The 21,359-nt window shown below is 39.9% G+C and overlaps 1 protein-coding gene across 1 annotated transcript; it reads left to right on the forward strand.

Annotated features, from left to right (window-relative positions):
* The first annotated feature begins 2,495 nt into the window (after positions 1-2,495).
* On the forward strand, positions 2,496-12,600 carry LOC113480250 (ras-like protein family member 11A-like). The gene is made up of 4 exons (XM_026848887.1): positions 2,496-2,934; positions 4,399-4,455; positions 6,839-6,921; positions 10,827-12,600. The coding sequence occupies exons 1-4, from the start codon at positions 2,790-2,792 to the stop codon at positions 11,292-11,294; spliced, it is 753 nt and encodes a 250-aa protein (XP_026704688.1). The 5' UTR covers positions 2,496-2,789; the 3' UTR covers positions 11,295-12,600.
* Positions 12,601-21,359: the final 8,759 nt, after the last annotated feature.

The following is a 21,359-nucleotide window of genomic DNA, read 5'->3' on the forward strand; positions in this document are numbered from 1 at the left end:
GGCATTGTGGATGCTCCGAGTGTGTACATAAGCAGCAAAATGCTACCCAGTGTGTCCTTCTCCATTCCCCTGCCAAGAAAACTCAACATTTTGTTGGCTTCTTTTGCTGCTGTTGCACACTGAGCTGACAAGTGTGGATTGCCAGTGATGACTCTAAGGTCTCTTTCCTAATTTATGAGTGCCGCATCCAAGTTCAGCATTGTTTAAGCATAGTTTATATTCTTTTTCTCTAGATTACCTTACATTTATCTGGACTAAAGCTCACCTGCCAACTTTATGAGCACTCACTCACTTTTGTGAGAACCTTCTGGAGTTCCTCATCATTGGCACAACATTTATTTATTCAAAAGGACTTTAACTTTTGTTTCTGTGGATTGTGTTGCCTCTCTTTTGGAGCAAGCCAGCAAATCTGTATTCTTCTAGGAATGTCTTTGCTCAGATGGTATATTCTCTGGATCTTGCTTAACTTACCTGGCTCTTCTGGCCACCTAGAAGGTGACAGATATATTACCATTTGTTTTTATAGAAGGACTATTGTGATGAACAGTTTTATATTACTCACTACATATGCTTTTAATAGCAAATGGTAACAAAGGTTCCAACATCCTACACTTAGAGGGGTGGACAGTTACAGACTGCTGCTAGCTAATCCCAAAATTTATTATGTGTTTAGCTCAACAATAGATTTCAAAGTGTCCTGTTAATTAACCACAAGATTTTGAGCATTTTCCTATTCCTCCTTTCATTTTGCCTGTTCTTACAAAACTTGTGTGAGATTAAAGCACCCTGGTAATGAAATTTCCTAGAAAAGATTTTTCAGTGTTTGGGTGTTTGCAAAAATCTGGAAACAAATTTACACTGGAAGATATGAAAACCATTCACATAGGAGCCATGTCCCAAAAGACACATGATCTGGTGGCTCCCTCCCAGTACTATGAGCTGGGTAGCCCTCCAGACATTTTGTTCCACCTCTTCATCAGCTGACTGTGATGATGGTCAAAGTAATAACACTTGGGGCTTACACAACAACTCTGCACAAATACTGCTTCAGAAGTAGTTTTAGAGGGGAAACAGAGCCTTAGAAAAGTGACATATCCATAAATCTTCTGAATCTTGTGCTTATTTCATGGGACTGCTGTGCACCAAAGCTAGATTTTTCTAAAGCCAGTTCACACTTAGCCTGTCCTCTGTGATGCCAATATGGAAATTGGGATCATTTGACAGCCTGGCCCCCAGTGCATCTAGAGACCTGACCTGATTTCTCATTCTCTTGTGCTAGTTTGCAACTGTACCCCTGGCCTCTAAAACCTACTGGGGAGAACTTATGTGTATGCTGTGGTTGAAAGCAGTGGTGTTAAAGCAGCTGGGCAGAAAATGTCTTTTTGGTGGCTGCAGTCTCTACATAATGAGCCATGCCTACCTTCTGCCTGCTAGGAGCGTACAGAAGACAGGAAAAATCTGCATCCTCGGGTCTCCATGATCTGTGGGTGGATTAGCTTGTGGTGCCACTTTCCGTTAATATCCATGTCTCCCACACAGCGTGACAAAGTACACGTCTCAGAAGTATGCTGCCTGCACCAGGCTTGTCTCTTGCCACTGCTGCCTAAAGCTGCTCCTGCCCCTTGCAGACCTCTTTTGAGAAGTTTTTCAAAGATGAATGCTCTAACTATATTTTCTGTAGTTTAATTTATATCTGGTTTATATTATTTGCAGTTTTGCTTTATCTGGGTCATTCCCTCCCTTCTGCTCTTCCCTTTTTCTTCCCTCCCCATTATCCTTGATAACTGAGAGCTGATTGCAGCTAGTGTACGGTTACATGCTGTCATCCCAACAGACCTTGCAGCCGCCAGCTGTCTTAAAACTATGCTGAGTTTTCCTATAGATGTAATTCTTTCTTCATTCCTTCTCTCTGGCTCTCTCCACTGAAGGATACCGAGTCCTTCGTCAGCCTTCTCAAGACTGTCGCCAGCCCGAAATTCACTTTTCCATGTTTGGAGAAACTGCAGTGTCCCAACCCAATGCTAACCCACATTCCAGTGGGCCATTAAGACTAACAATGTGTATAAACCAGCAGATCAAATGTATCCTGGAGGATACATATTGAGCTAGTATTTTGGAATAATCCACAGCTGCCTAAAAACTAGGGGGGTGTGGGTGGAAAATGTGTTTGTTTTCCTGAAGAGGAGTGTCCCATCAGCTTCGGCACTCTGAAGGGGCCCAACTGCAGGACACAATAGGACAGGGAGAACAACAGAGCATGGAGTTGGAGACAATTGAAAACGCAAAGAAACTAGACAGGCAGAACGGGATTATTCAAAGTGGAATTAGAGCAGAGCACGAGGGTGACTGTATCTTGCTGAAAATGCTACCGTGATGACTGTGAAACAGAAGAATCTCATTTTAGTAAAGAGCCAAGGGGCAGCGCATAAAACAGGCAGTGGGGAGAGATAAAGCAGGGAGCGAGTGAGGGAGCGTGGTTGATGGAGGCACACGCTCGGTGCCCGGCTGGAGGAATGTCATGGTTTCACTTGTGATTGGCTGGGGAATGGAGGAGTCAGTTTTCACGGGGGCTGATCAAAAAGTTCCCTTTTGCTTTCCAAAGTTGCTGTCTGAGCAGAGGCATCGGGAAGAGGAGGCCAGTCGCTCTAATATTCCTCAGAAAAGCTACTTAAATGAAATGAGAAGGCTTCTCTATCCAAGGATATACAGCCAAGAACAGACGCCGAGAAGCTGTTTTCCTTCTTTTCTCCCCCAACTCCTACCGGAGTTGAACAGCTCTCGTTTCTGGCATGCGTCTCATCTCTCAGGATACTATGTCACAGTATTCTACTAACTTTCTCTTGCTCCCCATACCAGAGTATCCTGTGTTAGACTGCGTGCCCAACAAAATCATCAAGCTCGTGGTACTGGGTGGCAGTAGCGTTGGCAAGACAGGTAAGTCCACAGGTGTAGTTCCATGCTTTTTCTTGCTGCTGTACTTAAGAGCTCATTTGCAGCTCAGATAGACCCAAGGCTGTTAAAAGCCTTAACTGCTGCAGCTTGAACATTTTAAGGTTTGGGGTTTTTTTTTGTTTTGTTGGGTTTAGTTTTTTGTTTTTGTTTTTGTTTTTTTTTTTTTGAAAATGCACTGAATAATTTGTGAGACAGATTTGCGGTAGCTCTGTGTGAGCAGCCAACGGGAGACGGCAGTTATGAGTAGAGGGCACTGTCTTGGTACCTCTGTACTCACAAATTATTCTACCTGGTCTTGTGCAAATTATTTAACCACGTCTAAATTTCCACACCCCAAAACAGGGACTAGTGTTTTTTATTCTCCTGCTGTAAATGGTTTATGCTCTGCAGACAAATAACAGCATACAAGATGTGTCTTCCTGTATTATTCTCCAAAAGAGAAAAGAGGGTAAAGCAAGCATTATTGCTTTTGAAAATAGAGTTTATGATTTCAGAAATTATTAAGGCCAGATGTTTTACTACGTCTGAAGTTCCACAGGACTCAGTAAAATGTTTGATTGATTTGGATTTGAAACAGTTACGTTTTCATATTATTTTTAAAAGTAGTTTGTTGAAAACAGCTACACAATCAATTTCATTTAAGGGTACTAAAGAGGTGAGCCAGTATCCACTGTGAAAAAAATATTATTTTAAATGAAATCTGCGATAGAGTTGTTTGCAGAATAAACCCTTTTATTTAACTATTAACTAAGTGGCTTTGCAAATGATTAGGAATCTGATGAGATGAAAACACAACAAGAATATGTTACTGTTGCCATGATGGGATTTTAAGTATTATAAAGTCATCAAGAAAAAGGAAAATGTTATAATCCAACAGTGTAAGAAAGCACCACAGGTTAAGGTGGATAAGAAGGCTTGGGGTGCTGCAGCATGACCCATGTGTGCAGAGCACATGCAGTTTGTTTGGTGGGTGTGATTAGATATCACTAATGGGTTTCATGAGAAGGACTGAGGATTTTTAAGGATGGGAAGAACCATTACATCCATCTGCCTCACTTCTTATATGACACAGATGTCTTAAATGTGGGACTGGGATTAGTTTCAGTTTATTGGCTTGCTACTCTTTTTCTAAATTATTCCAAACCAAAGGTCAGATACCTGCAATCACAACAAGCAAACCTCCGTGTCCTACACTGAATAGCCACACTGAATTTAAGGGGCAATTTCCAGTACAAGTTGAGAAAAACTCTGCAATGGGTATCACAGTCTGACCCCAGATCTTTTTCTGTGAGTGTTGAGAGAAGCATTTGCAGAATAATATGTGAGCAGTTCAAAGATTAACTTGGTTCCATATATACTAACTCTTCCAGTAAGATATTCCATGTGTTCTGCAAAGATTGATTTTGGTTCACATTAAAGACCCATATTTTTTTCATTGTTTTACAGCTCTGGTTGTACGCTTTCTCACAAAGAGATTTATTGGAGACTATGAAGCCAATACTGGTGAGTCTGCTTTCTACTGCAGTACTGCAGATAGCCTGGAAAGAAATCTTCTCTGTTTTGTGACTGGTGCAATATTACAGGAAAGCCAAGCAGTGTTAGATGTCCATAAGGTGCATATTTTCAGTTAATAGCCTCAAGCTATGAAAGCAATAAATCAAAGGCCCATTATTAATGATACTTTTAGCTATTTTTCTTTCCAACTTGATGGAATAGGATCGGAGTAAAAGGTTTGCTTGGGGAAATACCTATGCTAAAATGCAGCCTTAAGGAACAACTTGCATATCGACTAAACCGCGGAAACCCAACGCTGCTCTCTCTGCAACCCCAGGGAAGCCAGAGGAATTCCAAAGTGTGTAAAAGGCAGTTCAGAACTTTTTTTGTATACTCCCTTTTTTTCAGTAGCTTTTATGCCAAGGGACACTTCCAAATTGAAGTCTTCTTTCTGTAAGATAAGCAAAGTCACCATGCAAACTGTTTCTACTGCATTTCTTGTTTAATCCTGACACCTCAGAGGATGTGTTCATGTGAACTGTTTAATTCACAGCCTCTGTTCTAAGAAAGTGCCAACTGTATTGGCTCATGTTGAACAAAGAATCTATGTACAACGTGCTCATACCTACTAGCACATCCCACACAGAGGCCATCTCACAGTTTTTGGGTGAAGGAGGACAGGATTCAAAGCAGTGATTGCTTCACTTTGGAGATGCATGCTGAATTTGGAATGATGAGTTAGGAAAGGAGATGGCAGTACAAGGCACCTTTGATCTCTGCCTGTCTGATGAAATACAATCTGAAAGCTCCTCCTTACAGCTCCCTCTCACTGACCCTAAGTAACCTTGATGGTTGGCTGCACTACTTCTCTTTCTTTTCCTTCATCTCTTCTATGGGAGACTGTATATCAGATAGACTTCTGAGCTTTGCAGTGGATTGCTGCCAGAGACATTGCTGAGAACCACATGCTTTTCTCATTAAGCTACCAGCCCAACAGCCATGCTATAGAAGAAATAAATATGCCAGAAATAAGAAACAGGTGGCAGTGTATTTGTGATCATTCAACCATGCTTCTCCTTCAGTTGAGTATAAGGCAGAACACAGACAGTGTCTGGAAGTACCTGCTCTTTTTTCTGCAGTGCATTAGAGTAGGAATAATATGTTATATTGGTTAAGGGGTGTAGTGTCTTCCCACAAAACAGTAACATCTTTACAGCTTAAAATCCAATGTGGTTTTTTTTTTTAAAAAAAAAAAAAGTCCCAGAAGGGCTAGATCACTTCACAGAGCCTATATTAAAACATAATATGATAATGTTGGATTCAGATGCAGCAAACTTTGCCACACTAAATTTCCTTATATTGTAAATGTTTCTATGATCTCAGAGACTTTTTCACCAGAATCAAAACACCTGTTTTCCTTGAACCAAAGATGATTTTCAGAAGTGATGGCATTATTGCCATTGACTGACCTGCCTGTTAATCTGAATTCCTTACTCTTCGATAGACGAGTTTTCTCTATGTTTGAGATGAAGTACATTATTTTAGATGCAGCAGTGACAATTGTATTTGGACAAGGCTGTATACAACAGCTGTGGATATAGCATTTCTTCACATATCCATGTGCCTGGTATTAAGTTCTAAAGAAAAATTATAATGGCATCAATCTCTGAAGCTGTCCTTATCACAACCACAGATAGTTTGTAAGATCAAAACTTGAGTTTTCATTGTCACTTAACCCACATTCCAGTAACAAAATCAAGTTAAAGCCCAGAATGGTGATGGTTTTATTAGAGCTGGATCAGTCCTGATGGTTTGAACTAGCATTTGGCCCTGAATATGTGTCATTCAGATTAACCAAAGTCAGATTCAAAGTGTCCAGTCTTTAGGGATTCCAACCAAACTCTGACTGCTAAGGCCAGACAAATTCCAAAGAGCATCCGGGCAATTTGTATACAGTCACTTCCTCTGTATCCAAAACTAGAATCCTTTTCAAAAAAATTCAGAAAAATGCAGTAGGAAACAGCTCGCTCCTTTTACAGACAACACCTGGATATCTTGGTTTCAGATATAAGCAGTCCACATTTTAAAAAGTTAACAATATGGATTGGAAACCTGAATCGGATTTATGTGCGCACTTTGACTGATTCAATACAGAGTGCCAGCTTTCCCAGACACCATCCTAGGTATACATTCAAAACATCTGACCACATAGCCAACACAAAACCAGTTCACTTAAGTAAACAGCCACACAACCGTGTGCCATTCACTTTTCTATAAGCAGCTACATATCATAAACATCAAAAATCTGGATTTCAACAGTTACATTTTGCCTTTATGTACTCTTTCTTCTTTGTTACAGTCACTGACTCTAATGATCTTACTTTTCCACCAGGCGCTTTATATTCAAGAAAGTTCACCATAGATGGGGAACAGATCTCTCTACAGGTGCAGGATACTCCCTTTGTTTCATTGGAGGTAAAACATCTGCTCAGTGCATTAGTAGTTTACAACAGTTATTGTCTCTTTTTTGTTGCCAGCACTTTCATCTGTAACTCCATTTAATCAGCAGAAAAATAAATACCTGGTCTCAAGCCCAAATGAAAACTAATGGGGGTATCTTAAGCCCCACCAAAATGAGACCTTGAAGTGGTTAAATCGGGCTCCTTTAAGAGTAAGTTGAAATTAAACAAATCTGTTTCAAACACATTACTGCATCCCAAGCCTAAATAGCAGTAAAATCATAATCTGGCTTGCTCCTGCCAACTCCTTGATTATTTCCTGTAAAATGGTTTCTGTCCCTGTGTGGCAGAAAACTCACCTGTCTGGAGGCCCAGCTGGCTCAGCTTAGATCTTTCTGCACACCCAGAATTGTTCTTCTCTAGAAGTGTTTCTTTCCAAGGGGACAGGCCTCACAACAGTTATTCCAACTTGGGTGCTTTTCAGTGGTTTCCTTACTTCTGTGGGTTTTTTTAATTTTACTTTTATTCATTCCTTATTTTTAAGGTGTTAACATTTATCAACACCCCTCTTTCTATCAGTGTTTTAGATATTCTAGATTTAATATTTGTCTAGGAACCTGTTTCCAGAAATATTTTTCCAAGCAGGATTTAAGATTAAGAGATCTTTTTTTTTGAAGATCTGCTTTACATGCAGAACAAGAGGATGAAAATAGTGTCAAAGCAGCAGGAAATGTAATGAAACTGTTTTTTACATGAACGATGGAAATCTCATGAGAGTAATAATTCCTATGGAATAGCTGAGATTTCATGATAAAATGCCATATGCTCTTGCTACCATCAAACCTAAACTTCTAGGTTTGGCCTTAATCTCAATTTAAGGTCACACTTGGCCAAATATATTTCTGCATGGGAAAGACCACCTTCTCTCATCCTCTTTCAGACTAGCCCTGAACAGCTTTATATACCTTGTTTTGTCTGCACAGACCCATGTGTGCATGGGCTTATTTCTGTGCTGTAGAACTGTTCCATCCTGAGTTTACAGAAAACAGTAAGAGAAGCTCCTACAGCCTCAGTTTCTATTTCTCTGATCACTGGAAGTAGATTTAAGTGGAAAGCCTTGACAATGTTCCACACCCTCTACTGCTGGGGGTGCACAGAGCAGAGGAGAGGACCCCTCATTTACTCTGGACACTAAGAAGCAAACAAAAGCTGCTATGGAAGTTCTCCAAATATTCAAGTGGGACTTAATAGTACAAAGGCCCTATGCCAGCTTGCTTAGAGAGGACCTGCAAAGAGAAGCTGTGGGTGGTGATTAGGCACAATTGGGACTGCCCGATAAAACACTTAACAAAGGGAATCCCCTCTCTGTTCTATCCCATGGAGAAAGGAGGGAGAGAAATAATTTAATTCCCTCTTTCACCAGATATACGTTTATTTTCCACTTTCCCTGTTTTATTAAGACTGTGCCCTGTAGTCCTGTGACTGTAGCCAGAGCTCCACAAAATTTAGTAATGCCAACAGCTGAGGTTTCTTAGTCAGAAACGATTTGATTTAGTTAGGAAGGAGTTTCATTTTCTTTGTTCTAGTCAAAGGTCTGCACTGTTTCAACAGTTCCCACAGACACACTTACCTTAGCCTGTATCTCTATTTGCATCAAATGATATATCTGAAATAATTTGAAGGGACTGTTCCTGAACAGGACTTGTTAAGACTGAAAATAGGTTGGATTTTCTGTTAAAATCCTTAAGGAAGAGGTTTTTTGCACTCTGAAGGCTGAGTACAGTGTTTTGGGAGGAAATCACGTGGAATCGCTCAGGATTCTAGCCACACTGGAATTGTTAATGTTTAAGAGAGAAACAGAAGCAAACAGATAACTGGTTTTGTTAGGTGATTCATTGCTGCTTGGACTATACATGGCAAATGACTGTGTGTTTCAAAATTCATTCTGGAGCAGAGATTTCCATTTAAAAAGTAGCCCATTACCCTTTGATTTTCCTGAATAAAGCATTCCGTTGGGGATTATCCATCCATCTCACTACTGGGTGGGCCTAGCTGCAGTAACTGAGAATTTCTGCTCATTAGGGCTCTCTGAATGTACACCTTCTCCAAAAAAACATTTTCAAATGCTTGCCAGAGCAATTAGTTCTTTTTCCCCATGAAAGGAGTTTGCTGGTGAAAAGAGGCTAGCAGGACTTGAAGGGTGGCTAATTATCTACAGATTGGCTACAAACCAGACACCAACAGTGAAAATTGCCCTTCTTCCCACAGCCTGCCCTGTCCTGGCTTAAGTTCACACTCACTGACCTTTTAAACAAGGCTGCTAGTGAGGATCCTTCTGCATTCCATGTGCACTTCTGTTGGGTTTTTGGATTTGAAGATTTTGGGGGGAGAGAGGAGTGGTAAAGAGTATCTGTTAAACAATTTCCCTGCTAACAGGATTTAGTGTTACTGTGAGCTGGCAAGGGCAAAGAACTACTAGGTATGATGAGCCAGTGTCTCTATTGGCAATATTGATATATTTACAAAGGGCAATTAGTTATCAGAACTCCTGTTGAAAGTTGTAAGCCTAATTCAGAAATTCTGCTTCCTTCTTCTCACAGAAGTAGTCCTTTTTTTACTGTCTACTTTCATTCTTCTCCACCTCTTCTTCCTGAAGTTAGGCTTTATAATTCATATTTAGGTGTCTAAACAAAAGTAATCTGTTTTGGGAGATGGCTGAGCACATGTAAACTCTGTTAAAATTAATGTGAATGGCAGATATATATTATATAGATAAATAGATAATGGAACATATGTTCTAATAGTCTTACTGAAGTTGATGAAGATTTCTTGAATGGAATTTAGCAATAACAATAATGAGAGTTTGGGCTTTGTATTCGTGATGTTGAACTCCCCCTAAAATACACAAAAGCCTCTAATTCCTACCAACTTCATCAAGAGCTGAATACTGAATACTCGTAGTGCTTGTTGGATATGAAAGAAATTATAGAGTTCCAGAAAGCCTGTAATATTAATGTCAGTTTTTACAAACCACGTAACTGGCAGTAACTGCAGCAGTGATCTTCCTATCTGGTTGGGCTACCCGCCAGCACGGATAACAAAGAGTAGAGGATTAGCTGAAAATAGCTTCATCTTGAAAAGTGAGCTGATCTCTTTTCAAGCCCCACAGTATTGTATTCAGCTTTATATTCCCAGTGCTGGTGATTGTTATGGCTGTCTGAGTAGGAGTGGTGGTGGACTGCACAAATGTGTGACCAGCAAAGCAATAATACAAACCCATTGCTGCTCTACAAATGAGCAGTGAGGTTTCACCTCATTTTCAATTCCGGCAGTTAGTTATTTGTAACCAATTGCTTTTTTGAAGTAACTTTGCCTTTGACTATCTGGAGATTTACATGGCAGAAAAACCTATCAGGCTTCACTAAACAGAATTCGTGAGAACCCTCACCCATGGAGACACTGAATACAGAATTGGAAAAAGCCCTAAAAAAACACTTTGGGGGACAACTGGCTCACTTGCACTAGTGTGACTAGCCTGCTGAATTTGATAACATTCTTACTGTGCCCATCACAATTTTATCCAACAATAAAAGAGCGGGTTTCTGGCACGCTGGTTTAGTACAATAGAATACGGAACAAACTTTTCAGTATCAGTATTTTGGCTGTTCTCTTGTTTTCAACCAGTTTGCTCTGACCCCTCCCCACTCCACATTACTGCTTACCTGTAATGTGTTACTGACACAGCAGAAGTTTCTCCTCTCCCTGGTACATTCCCTGGCAGAGAGGTGTCTGCCTGTACACTGAGAAACAGCCACACATTAAAACAAAGCTCTGAGTAGCTAACAGTGCTGTATGACTGTTTGCTCTGTCTGCTCCCTGTTCTCAGTTTTCTAATCTCACACCTCTTGGTTTTGATGGCAGGATGACACTGACAGCATATGCTGCCAAGAGCAGATAAACCGCTCAATCTACTGGGCAGATGGCTTCGTTTTTGTTTACTCCATCACAGACTACGAGAGCTACCGAGTCATCCGTCCCCTACACCAGCACATCCGAAAGATTCACCCGAATGCCAACATTCCCCTGCTCCTGATGGCAAACAAAGGAGACCTCCTGCGAGCCAGGCAGGTGTCCTCCAAAGAAGGGCTGCAGCTGGCCAGTGAACTGGGAGGTACTTACTATGAAGTCTCAGCCCGGGAGAACTGTGAGGGAGTGCATGAAGCCTTCCAGCAGCTTTGCCAGGAGGTCAGCAGGATGATTGGGAGCTGCAATGGAGAGAAACGAAGAGGCCTCCACCTTGTCCGACCGAAGTCTCCAAATATGCAGGACTTAAAGAGACGTTTGAAACAGGCTCTGACTTCCAAAGGGAAATCTGCCACTACGCTTTGATGTAGCTGACAGAAATTGTTTTCCACAGCCCTGAAAAAAAGGCAAGAAAATAAGCTGGTAATAAGGGGCATCTCTGAAATTCAGCAATCAGGTTGTGTGAGAGGGTCTTTCATTTTGTCTTTACATCTTCCTTAAAAATCCCATCCTCATTCAGCAAAGGAATTTACAGAATTTTCTCTTTGGGGCAAAAGAATTTAGAAACTGTGATTTAAAAAATAGATTGTCCCAAATTATTTCCTTTGTGAAAGGGACACAGTCAAATAGTTTAGGCTTAAAATGTGGATTTTATTAATAAAGATAATAAATCCTACTTTTAAGAGAAGTGACTTATCCTGGGGATGGTTGTATTCCCAAACATAGGTAATAAGCTACAGCAAGACATGAGGAGAGTGATGTGGGCTATACTGAGCAAGCAAAATTTACCAGATTTGCTTAGTCACAAGACTGGAAAATAAAGGCAAAAAGTAAAAGAAGAGCGTAGATAGTGAAAAGTAGTAATTGAAAGCTTTTAAACTGAAGTTTAGAAAGTGTTCTTAGCAACTTGGGGAGAGATGTGTTCATATGCAAGCTTTAGCCTTACAGTGTCTCTCTTTAGAAGGAGATTTTATAAAAATCACTATTTTTTCAGATTATCTTCCTTTGAATGCATGCCAGTTGTTTCTGAAAGTGATTATATAGGCAAAAGACATACCTGTACCAGCATTTTGTAGTCAGTTTCTGAGTGGCATACTTCTCATTTTTCTGTAGGTTTCCTACATGGCAATGAGAGGGACAAATAGCACAGTGTGGTTTAAAACCTGCAAAAAAATGGATTCTATTAATCATGAGCAAGGAGGTGATCTAAAACTATTTAACTTTTTTTCCCAAACTAGTTAGATTTTAACTTCAAAATACTGTTTTAAAGAAACAAGGTCTTCACATAAAGTATATTTAATTCATTAGATTCCTTTTTTTTTAAAGAAGAGAAGGTTTTATGATGCCTGAAATTTCTGGCTTTGGGAATTCGTCATGATTTGCCTTAAGACTAGACTTTACTTAATACCTCAAAACACATCGAAATCACCAGTCTATCAATATGTATTTCACTGGCAGCATCTCACTGCATTCTGTTTCAGCAAGTACAAAGGGATTTGAAGCTGTATGCTGTAAACTGGCCCATTTTATGGTAGCAATAACAACAACAAGAAGCATCCATCATTCTATTCTCAATGAGAGTGGAAAGAAACTGGGTTGGACCATGTTAAAGTCATGATGCAAAAATCTTTTCTTTAAACAGGCCATATGAGGTCACGGGACCATGAAATGATTTACACTCAGGAACACAGAGGGGAAAACTCTGTGTTTAGTGGATATAGAAAAACACTCCCAGCTGCAGTTTCAGCTGGCAATACTGAGCTAAATCAACCTTTTACTCATTTTGAGCAGCAAAAATGTAAATTGAGTCTGATGATTATTTATATAGCTCAGGACTTGAAAATATATTTTATATTTTTCTTGTCCCTATATTAGACAACTCTAGTCATGATTTTCCTTATCACCTGGATTTGCTCGATTTGCTCTATCTACAGCTCACTTTCTGTTTTATTTATTGTTTTCCGCAGCTGGTCATGTGAGAATGTCTCATGTTCTGATTAATTTAAAATTCTTTTATTCGCATACAAGAACTGCACCTTTTTTTTTTTTTTTTTTTTTTTTTTCCAAATAGCAACTCAAACAGTAATAGGATTTCTACTTTAGCTTACAGTTAATTAACAGTTTGGTATTTGAGCAGTGTCATTATTCATTGCAGGCATTTTTGGTATGGTGTTTATTAGCACAGAATTTCAATATCTTAAATTACTAATAGCATAGATCAAATACCAAATCTAAAGATTCAACAACATGAAATAGAGTAAACAGTTTGTGAGACACACACACACTGAACATTGTTTAAAGTGGAAAAATTATCACCAATTGTGAATAGCAATTAAATATTTTACCATCCCAGTACTGTATAACAAGGGCTAAATTTGCTGAAGACATTAGGTGCTCTAGCTTGTTACATTTGTTTGTAACTTACTCTCTCAGCTCTAATCCTTTCTTATTTGGGAAGAAAGTTCAATAAATTTCAAACTTGTCAATGTTTTATTTTCAATACTGAGTAATAAAAACATGCAAGGTCTTTCCTGAGTAGCATATAAAATGGCTCCTTCATGTCTCACATCTTTAAATGTTCCTTGTTTATACTAGACTAAAAATATATTTTTTTTCCCTTCTTATAACCTAATACACCCTGCTTTGGAAGTATACACAAATATTCCTACATTTGTACTCCTACGTAAGTATTCTCACATTCCTGTGGCACTCGTGGGAAAAAAAAAGGTCTACATTTTAGCTAAAGCCAAAAAATACTGAAACATTTAAGTCTTCTCCTAAATACTAACATGTGGCAAACATTTATTCTGCTACAGAAACTTGAGTACAGTATTTCCTTTGTTCATTGACCAGCAATACAAATCCTGTAATAGCTTTGATACTGGTTTTAAGCCAGGACATACCATCTACAGAAGACAATAATAGACCTCAGCATTTTTATTAGCAGTACTTAAGCATCAGAACATACGGCTGTGCCACTGAAGCTAAGCAAGACTAAGGAAGGAGAATAGTAGCATGAAAAGCAGAGAGAAGAGCATGCTATAGAATTAAGTGCCTAAAAATAATCATGTAAAATATCAAAGATTAGTCATGTAGAACCTGATCCTGAATTAGAATCCTCAGGCTGCCAGGGAAAAACATATAGTCTACTGAAGGTTTAAAATTAAGCTTCTAGAGAGAAAGTACTTGACATAAAGTCAAGAGAGAAAAGGAAGCAAAGATTTGAGTGGGTTTTGTTTGTTTTGTTTGGTTGTGGGGTTTTTTATATATATAAAGTTAAATCCTCAGTTATAGTGGTTAAATTCAGATTAACTCGATTGGAAGCAACAAGCTGTAGAATTCACCACCTTCTTTCCCCCCTTCATTCTCCTGAGCAGTTTAAATCTTGTGCACCATCTGGTTTTCAAGATGGTTTACAGCTGGGTTTACTTGGGCACAAAGCAGTTGAGTGATTTGCCCCAGGGTAACACAGCTGAGCAAGTACTTGAGAGGAACTCAAAAACTGTGTCCTTTGTAATTAATTCCCAACTCTTTACAACAACTACCAGACCATACTACCTCCCTCAAGGTATGCACAAAGCACAGTGAGTCATATTACCAAAAAAAATGTAATTAAAAGTTGGAAAAAGTTACTTAAATTACAAACTCTGTTAGGAACTGATGGAGCAAAGTATTACTGACATGCTGGGACCATGCACAATTATAGTAATACCAAGACTGACTTATGAGTTATTGAAGATATTTGTAAATGGTTATTTTCTGCAGTATTTCTGTCAGTTGCATTTCTCACACCTTTCCAGGGGTTCCCCATGGAAATACAGTGTGACCTGGGAGATGGGAAAATCAGGCTCCATTTTTAATTTTTCCTGTCACTTGCTTGATGATCTTGGCCAGACCTCTTAATTGAAGTTACTGTGTCTGTAAGTAAGAGGAAGGATATTCACACATATTTGCCAGGCACTTCAGCATCCACGGAAGGGAATCACTAATGAGAAATAAAGGAATTGTCCACATTTGCAGTAGGGATGGCTTAAATCTTAACATCTGAATTTAGATCTTGATTCTGGATTCCTTAAACTCAGAGTTGTTTGGATCCCATATTTACAACTGAAACATAGGAAAAAAAAAAAAAAGGAAAATTCAGATCTTGATTTCAAGGAACAGCTCAGACAGAAATATTTGTATCCTGGGTACCTGGCTACTCACAGGGTTTATATCAGGTGTACAAATGAAGAGGAAAAAGTAACTTTCTGAAACATCAAAAGAAACTTAGTCTGTACCAGAAAACAGCTGTCTAATTGTTTTACAAGGCGAACTGGAAGGCTGCCAGTTTATTGTTACTGCTGGATTTCCCCCTGCCCACTGGCAAGCTAGAAGACTTTGGGTCAAAATCACACTGACACTGCTAGAGCTGCAGCTATGTTTGCAGAGCCAGCACATGACCCTGAAACAGCAGAACATGACGTATTTGCTAGTATTCATCTGTTCATGTATTTTCTGAGTTCTTAGGAGCTGTCCCTATCTCCTTTGGGGCTAACACAGGAAGGCCATGCAATTACAAGTTTAAAAAGATCTCCAGTTTCACTCTAAAAATCTCAAAAGCAGGGACAACAGTGCTAGAAAAGACAATCCAATCTATTACCTCTGGAGACAAAGCAAAACTCTTCCTTTGATAATTTTTCACCACTGTTCTCACTGGCTCTGCCATTTTTTATCCCTCTCAATTCATGCCCTTGTTCTCATGTAATTTTGCAAGCAAAAACTCCTGCAATTGTTCTTCCATAGTCTTAGAAATATAGTTTTTGCTGCTTAGTTTAAAATTTATTTCCAAATACTTATTTTCCAAACATGGTTTATAGCAAAAGAAGAGTGTCTACTTAGCCTTTTGACCTCATTTACCTAAAGCATTTTAAAGCACATCTAAATGAAGTCGGTACAACTCTGTATTTAGACGAACCTTTGAATTTATGCCATTTCTCTCCAAGTGCTCTCATTGGCTTAGTCCAATATTCCCTTCCCTTGTTTTGTGCTTACAATGTTGAGCTCATTTGTGTTGCGTAGCCATTGCTTACTTAAACCTGTTTAGTTCCTGTAAAGTTTTTCTGCTCTTCTCTGAAATCTCTTCCGTTTAATCAAGGAAGTTGTCTAAGCAGCTGTGTAAGTGAAGCTGGTGATTTTCTGCTCTGTTAGATTTTTGCCCTTTATTGAAGATTTTGGTATAAACAGGAGCATTTAAAGTGATGCAGAAACCCAGTTCTAGTCTCCCGTCATCTGTTAACCTTCTTTGGTGACAATAAATTTATCCATCACATAGTGGACAAAGTTTATCCTAAATGATAGTGTTTCAGCACAGGTTCCTACAGATGGAAAAAAACACCAAATATGAAGCAGAGAGATGAGTTGATAGGCTCCGTAAACCCTAGGATCCAATTCATTCAGGAGCTGTCATACCAATCTTCTTTTCTTTAGAAGATACATTTTTTACATTTTCCATTTTATCCAAATGGGTTTCAAGACACAGCCTCTGGATCTCATCACACAGACACTTACTGTCTTCTCTGTAGCAGGTCAAGGGGAAGCTGCACATTTTCTAAATATGATGGGTGAAAGTATGCATGCCTTGTGCTGTTATTATGGATGATTGTGGAGACTGTTCCTAAGGATGATGTTTTTCTTCTTTCTGGGCAATAATGCAGAATGCTAGCAATCAGCAACTGGTCATTTTGAAAAGATATTAATTTTGTTTGCTGAATCTGGAGACACACTGTACCTTCTCTGCTGGTTAGAAAGCTCACCAGATAAGCAGGGGTTGAGCTTTTTCTGATGCAGCCTTTGAACTCTCACAGAGTTGAATTATGTCACTTTTTGACTGTGATCCAGGTTTCCAGATGCTTGCAGGAGCCACCACTCTTCATAGTGTTCTACATTGTATTTAACTTCAAAACTCAATATTTTCCTATGCCATGATGAAAAAGTGAAACAACTTTGGAACATCGCACTGAAGTGCAACAGCCTATTCTCTTGCCTCCCTATTTTTGATGAAGATCATGGGTGTCTGAGCTGGTTTTACATTTGTTGGAGGCTAGAACTCATACTCATGCTCTACAAGCAATGGTGTTCACTTCAAATGAACAAATCTTTTCATTATTTAACTAGCAGAACAAGGTATACTGCTGTACACCTCAGCAGTTCTGTGACTGTCAGTGAAAAGCAGTCAGACAGGGGAATAAAAGAGGCACAAAATCTCCAAATTATGCTCTTGTGTGCATTTGATTTTCAGTAAGAGAGACTGACTCTCCTTCAAGCACTGGGAGAGGTAGTAGGCTGGTGGCAGTGCTGAATAGAAAGTGGTGATGACAATTCTGGCTCAAGAGTATGTACTCCATTTGGGGACAGTGGGGGAGGTCAACATTTGTGACAACCTCCCAAGTGCACAAAAAGGGATTACTGGGAAGCCATGGCTTCTCTGAGGCAGAACCAAAGTGACATTTCTGTGAACTACATATCTGGAGGTGCTCTGCTGAAATGGAAACCCAGAATCCAGGCCTTGAAGAGTCATTAGCATTTCCCATCTACATCCTTTCAGAGCCCTGGTGAAAACCCCACATCTTCGTCACATTTCAGCCCACATGGTTACATCATGCCTATGTCAAAGTCACTTCTACAGGACTACAGTAGTATTGCTGGAGTACAGCCCCAGCAACGAACGGAGGGTTTGAGTTGCCATTCTTATCTGCCCTTTTAACTGCCAAGACCACCTATGAAGACCAGAGTCCAAGAGCTAGTACCAAATACCAAATATATCTGACTAATGTTCATCAGTCTGTGCTGGAGAGCAGTAACTGGCTCTCAGGAGAGTCATAATCTGCCAAAAGAGCAGCTTTTAAAACCCAGAATACATATTTGTGTCAGGACTGTGAAATGATACATTTTATATGTAAGTGCTATTCTGCTAGCATTATTTATTAGGCAGCTTTGGAGAAAGCAAGAAGTTTTGTTTCTAAATCCTGAGTGCTAATCATTGAGACTCCTCATTTTATCTATTTTTGTATTTTTAATTTTAGCCATTTGCACTTATGAACCTCGCACTGAGGAATGAAGTGAAACAAATGGAGCCAAATGTTCATCTCTTCATATGTTTGGCAATGCACATTTTCCCCATGCTGCAAATATGTCTCCACATTGGAAAAACCAAGACTCATGAATAGGGCTGAAAGAATACATTCAGTTTGCAAATCCCAGACACTCCTCAATCCTTGTGCTGTGGCTACTGGTAAGATCCACTGGTAAGACAAGAATATACATTGATAAAGCATCAGTGCTCACCACCTATCTACACATGGTTTGCAAGGAGCTTTGAAACGGAGCCTTCACAGGAGGAGGGGAGAAGGCTGTCAAAGGGTTAAATGTTTCCTTGCCTTTAATCTAGAATCACGTAATGTGGAATGAATGTTTCAGCTCAAACTGTTTCCTCACTCTGACAGTTTCATGGTGTGAGGTCAAAGTGTGGGAGAGATGAGGAGAAAAGAGGGGGAGCATGGAGTAGTGAGCCAGTAAATCCAGACAAACACACAGACACAGAAATAAGAAGGATGGTTTCTCAAGCAACTTCAACCCATCTGGAAGAGCTGTGGTGGAGCCATAGGCAAAGTGTGTATGACTTTAAGGGCTTCCTGCTCTGTGCTGCCTCTGCTTCTCCCATGTGTGCGTGCTTCTGCTCTGGGCACAGTTCCCACGCTACATTGCAAAATGCGCCTTGAGTTTCTCACAGTATCTCTGCCTAGACCCAAACTGCAGCTCCAGTCCTTCCTGCACCCTGCAAATTCAGGAGGTGGGACTCCTTTGGGGGTACTGCTTGCTGTATTTATTTTTCCTGCCTGTGTGGATCTTTTCCTATGTTACCAGATCTGTTTTGTACACCAAAGGGCTCTACCCAATGCATCAAACTTGAATTTAAAAACTCATCAGATTTCAAATTAATTTGATTTTTTGGACCAGCCTGATCACAGATCAGTCCTTACACAAAGAGAGACTGGCCTAGTTTGATTTAATTTGCAGGCCTTCCTACAAGGACAAAATAATCACTCATTCATGACTATCACAATGTCAAAATGTATTTCTACAGCTCAGTGCATCACATATTTGTCTGTTTCCCTTGTCAGTTTTCACCTCCTTTGCCAGGGGCAAAAGTTTCCATTTGGGGAATTTTTACTTATTTAATTTCTTGCCAATTAACATAAACTTCTAAGCACTGATACAGGGATGAGGGAAAAAAAACCCATAAACTATTACACAAATACTTAAGTAAACACATTTTGTTATCCCTCCCCCTTAAACCAAGCACAACAGTCTTGACCTCCCTGTTTTCACCCTGGGTCACACTCAGTCCACCCCAATTGCTTACTTCCCTTTCTTAAACATCTCTCTCTCTTAAATATATCTGAGCAAGGGGACCACATGCTCCTTTGGCAGGCTGATGTTTTGGCACGCAATGGGGTGTTACATGAGTGTCAGAGCTGCTGGAGACAGGCTCATGGAACTTCATGGTCATATCCTCCATGGGTCACCTCTGCAGCCCCTGGCATGCACTAACTGCGTGCTTACACATCAGTGCAGTAAACCCCACAACTTAGATTTACTCTTTCTAAGTAGAAAAGATAAGGACACCCCCCTCCCCAAATAATGGCAGGAACACAAAGAGATTTGGTAGATCAGCCTACTGCTGAGAATAATAAATTCTGCATCTTCCCACCAAATGATAACAAATGTCTGAAGGGAATCAGCTGACAAATCCTCTTGCTCAACACCACTGGCCTCTAAGCTGCATGAAGAAAACAAACTCCTTTCATGGCAGGAAATCCTCAGGCCAGTTTGTCACCAGGATTCATAAAGATTTAAATAACAGAGCTGCTAACAGTAGATTTTGACCAGTGAATGATACAGCCAGAAAAGCTGGTCAACGAGACTTTCTGTGGGCTGATAGGTACAAATCCTATTTTAAGGCTATCAGGCAAACGTGGGTTCTAATGCTTTCAGGATAAAGATGCAGGTTTCTCCAAGGAGGAAGACTCTAGAACCCTTTTTAGGAGTTCTGCATGAAAACAATTTCTTATGATTTAGGAAAAGGTCAAACTCCTGCCCACAGCTCCAAACATTTTATTTCTAAAACAGGCCACATGAAAATTCCCTTGGTCAGACCTACCAGTTTACAGCATGCAGTTTCAACCTTCAAACTGAAGGATTCTAATTTAAGTCTCCTTTTTAATGCTACTATGTGTATTTTGGAACATCCTTTGTGGGACACTACCAGTTCCTCTAGTCCCATATCTTCAGACTCCCTGTCTCTTGGGCATGTTTTCCTGCTAATGCAAGACATAATGTAATCTAAGGGACCAAGAACACTGCAGGGTGTTGCTCAGGTTGTTTTACCCCTGTGTTTCAGTTCCAATAAAATTAAAATTATACTTCCTTCCTTTGTAAAGTGTTTTGAGATCTATTGATTAAAACTCCTGTGTGTAAACCAGGTGTCATACTGTTTTCAATATTCTATTGCTGCTCCCTTGTGTGGAGAGGAGTTTATGGTTTGTTATTAATAGAGCAGGAAATAGGGATTAAACTTTGCTCTCTAATTACAAACAAAAGCTACAAGAGCTCTGTAACTTCTGGGTAAACCTAGGAATGAACAACTATTTCTAAGGAAAGTGAATCCCAGAAGTAGAAACCCAGATTGATGTCTCACAGGGAGCTGAATTAAAACAAGGGCAGGCTTGGCAGCCTGCCTCCTCTTCACCTTGTGAATATTCTCCAAGGGACGGATCTGGAACATAACTGTTTTGACACAGGGTTTCCTGTTGCAAATGGTCTGTGCAGGCTCCACATCAAGCAGCTGAGATTTTTTTTTTTATATGTGCCTAAGCCACATTTTCAAGTGGTGTAAATTGCCATAGCACCATGAGAGTATTGCGGATCAAAAGAAATCCAGCTGTCAGTTTTTATTAGCTGAGGATTCAACCCAGCCTAAAAATCACCCACAGCAAAAACCATTTCTGAGGCTAGGAAGGTGGTTTCACACGTGCAGAGAAAGTAGGGCAGCTATCTTTTCAAAGCCCTCTGCAATTGCCGAGGTAGTAGTTGTGTTTACCGGTTGTCTCCATTAAGTTACATGGAAAAAGTTTTGAGAGTTGTGTAAACAAAATTTCTGCATGTTTAGTGGCTCTCTGATTTGCTTTAAACTCCTCATGCATATTTGACATTCACTTTCCGGGAATAGCCAGTGAGATTCAGTGAGATTCATCCTGGCACAAGAGTTCCTAGTGACTAGGCTTGATGTCTTTAGGATATCAGTTACTCTGTTGTGCAGCATGAGAGTACTATGATGGATGTGGGAGTCCTGATCCACCTGTAGGTTACTGGACTAACATAAACCGAATA

Source organism: Athene cunicularia (genome assembly GCF_003259725.1).
Source record: "Athene cunicularia isolate RWA chromosome 4 unlocalized genomic scaffold, athCun1 chr4_part3, whole genome shotgun sequence".
NCBI classification, from domain to species: Eukaryota; Metazoa; Chordata; class Aves; order Strigiformes; family Strigidae; genus Athene; species Athene cunicularia.

Coding starts and splice junctions, on each gene's coding strand:
- LOC113480250 (XM_026848887.1), top strand. CDS start 2,790: ATGCGTCTCATCTCTCAGGATACTATGTCACAGTATTCTACTAACTTT. Junction 2,935..4,398: donor CAGTAGCGTTGGCAAGACAG/GTAAGTCCACAG, acceptor ATTGTTTTACAG/CTCTGGTTGTACGCTTTCTC. Junction 6,922..10,826: donor CTCCCTTTGTTTCATTGGAG/GTAAAACATCTG, acceptor TTTTGATGGCAG/GATGACACTGACAGCATATG.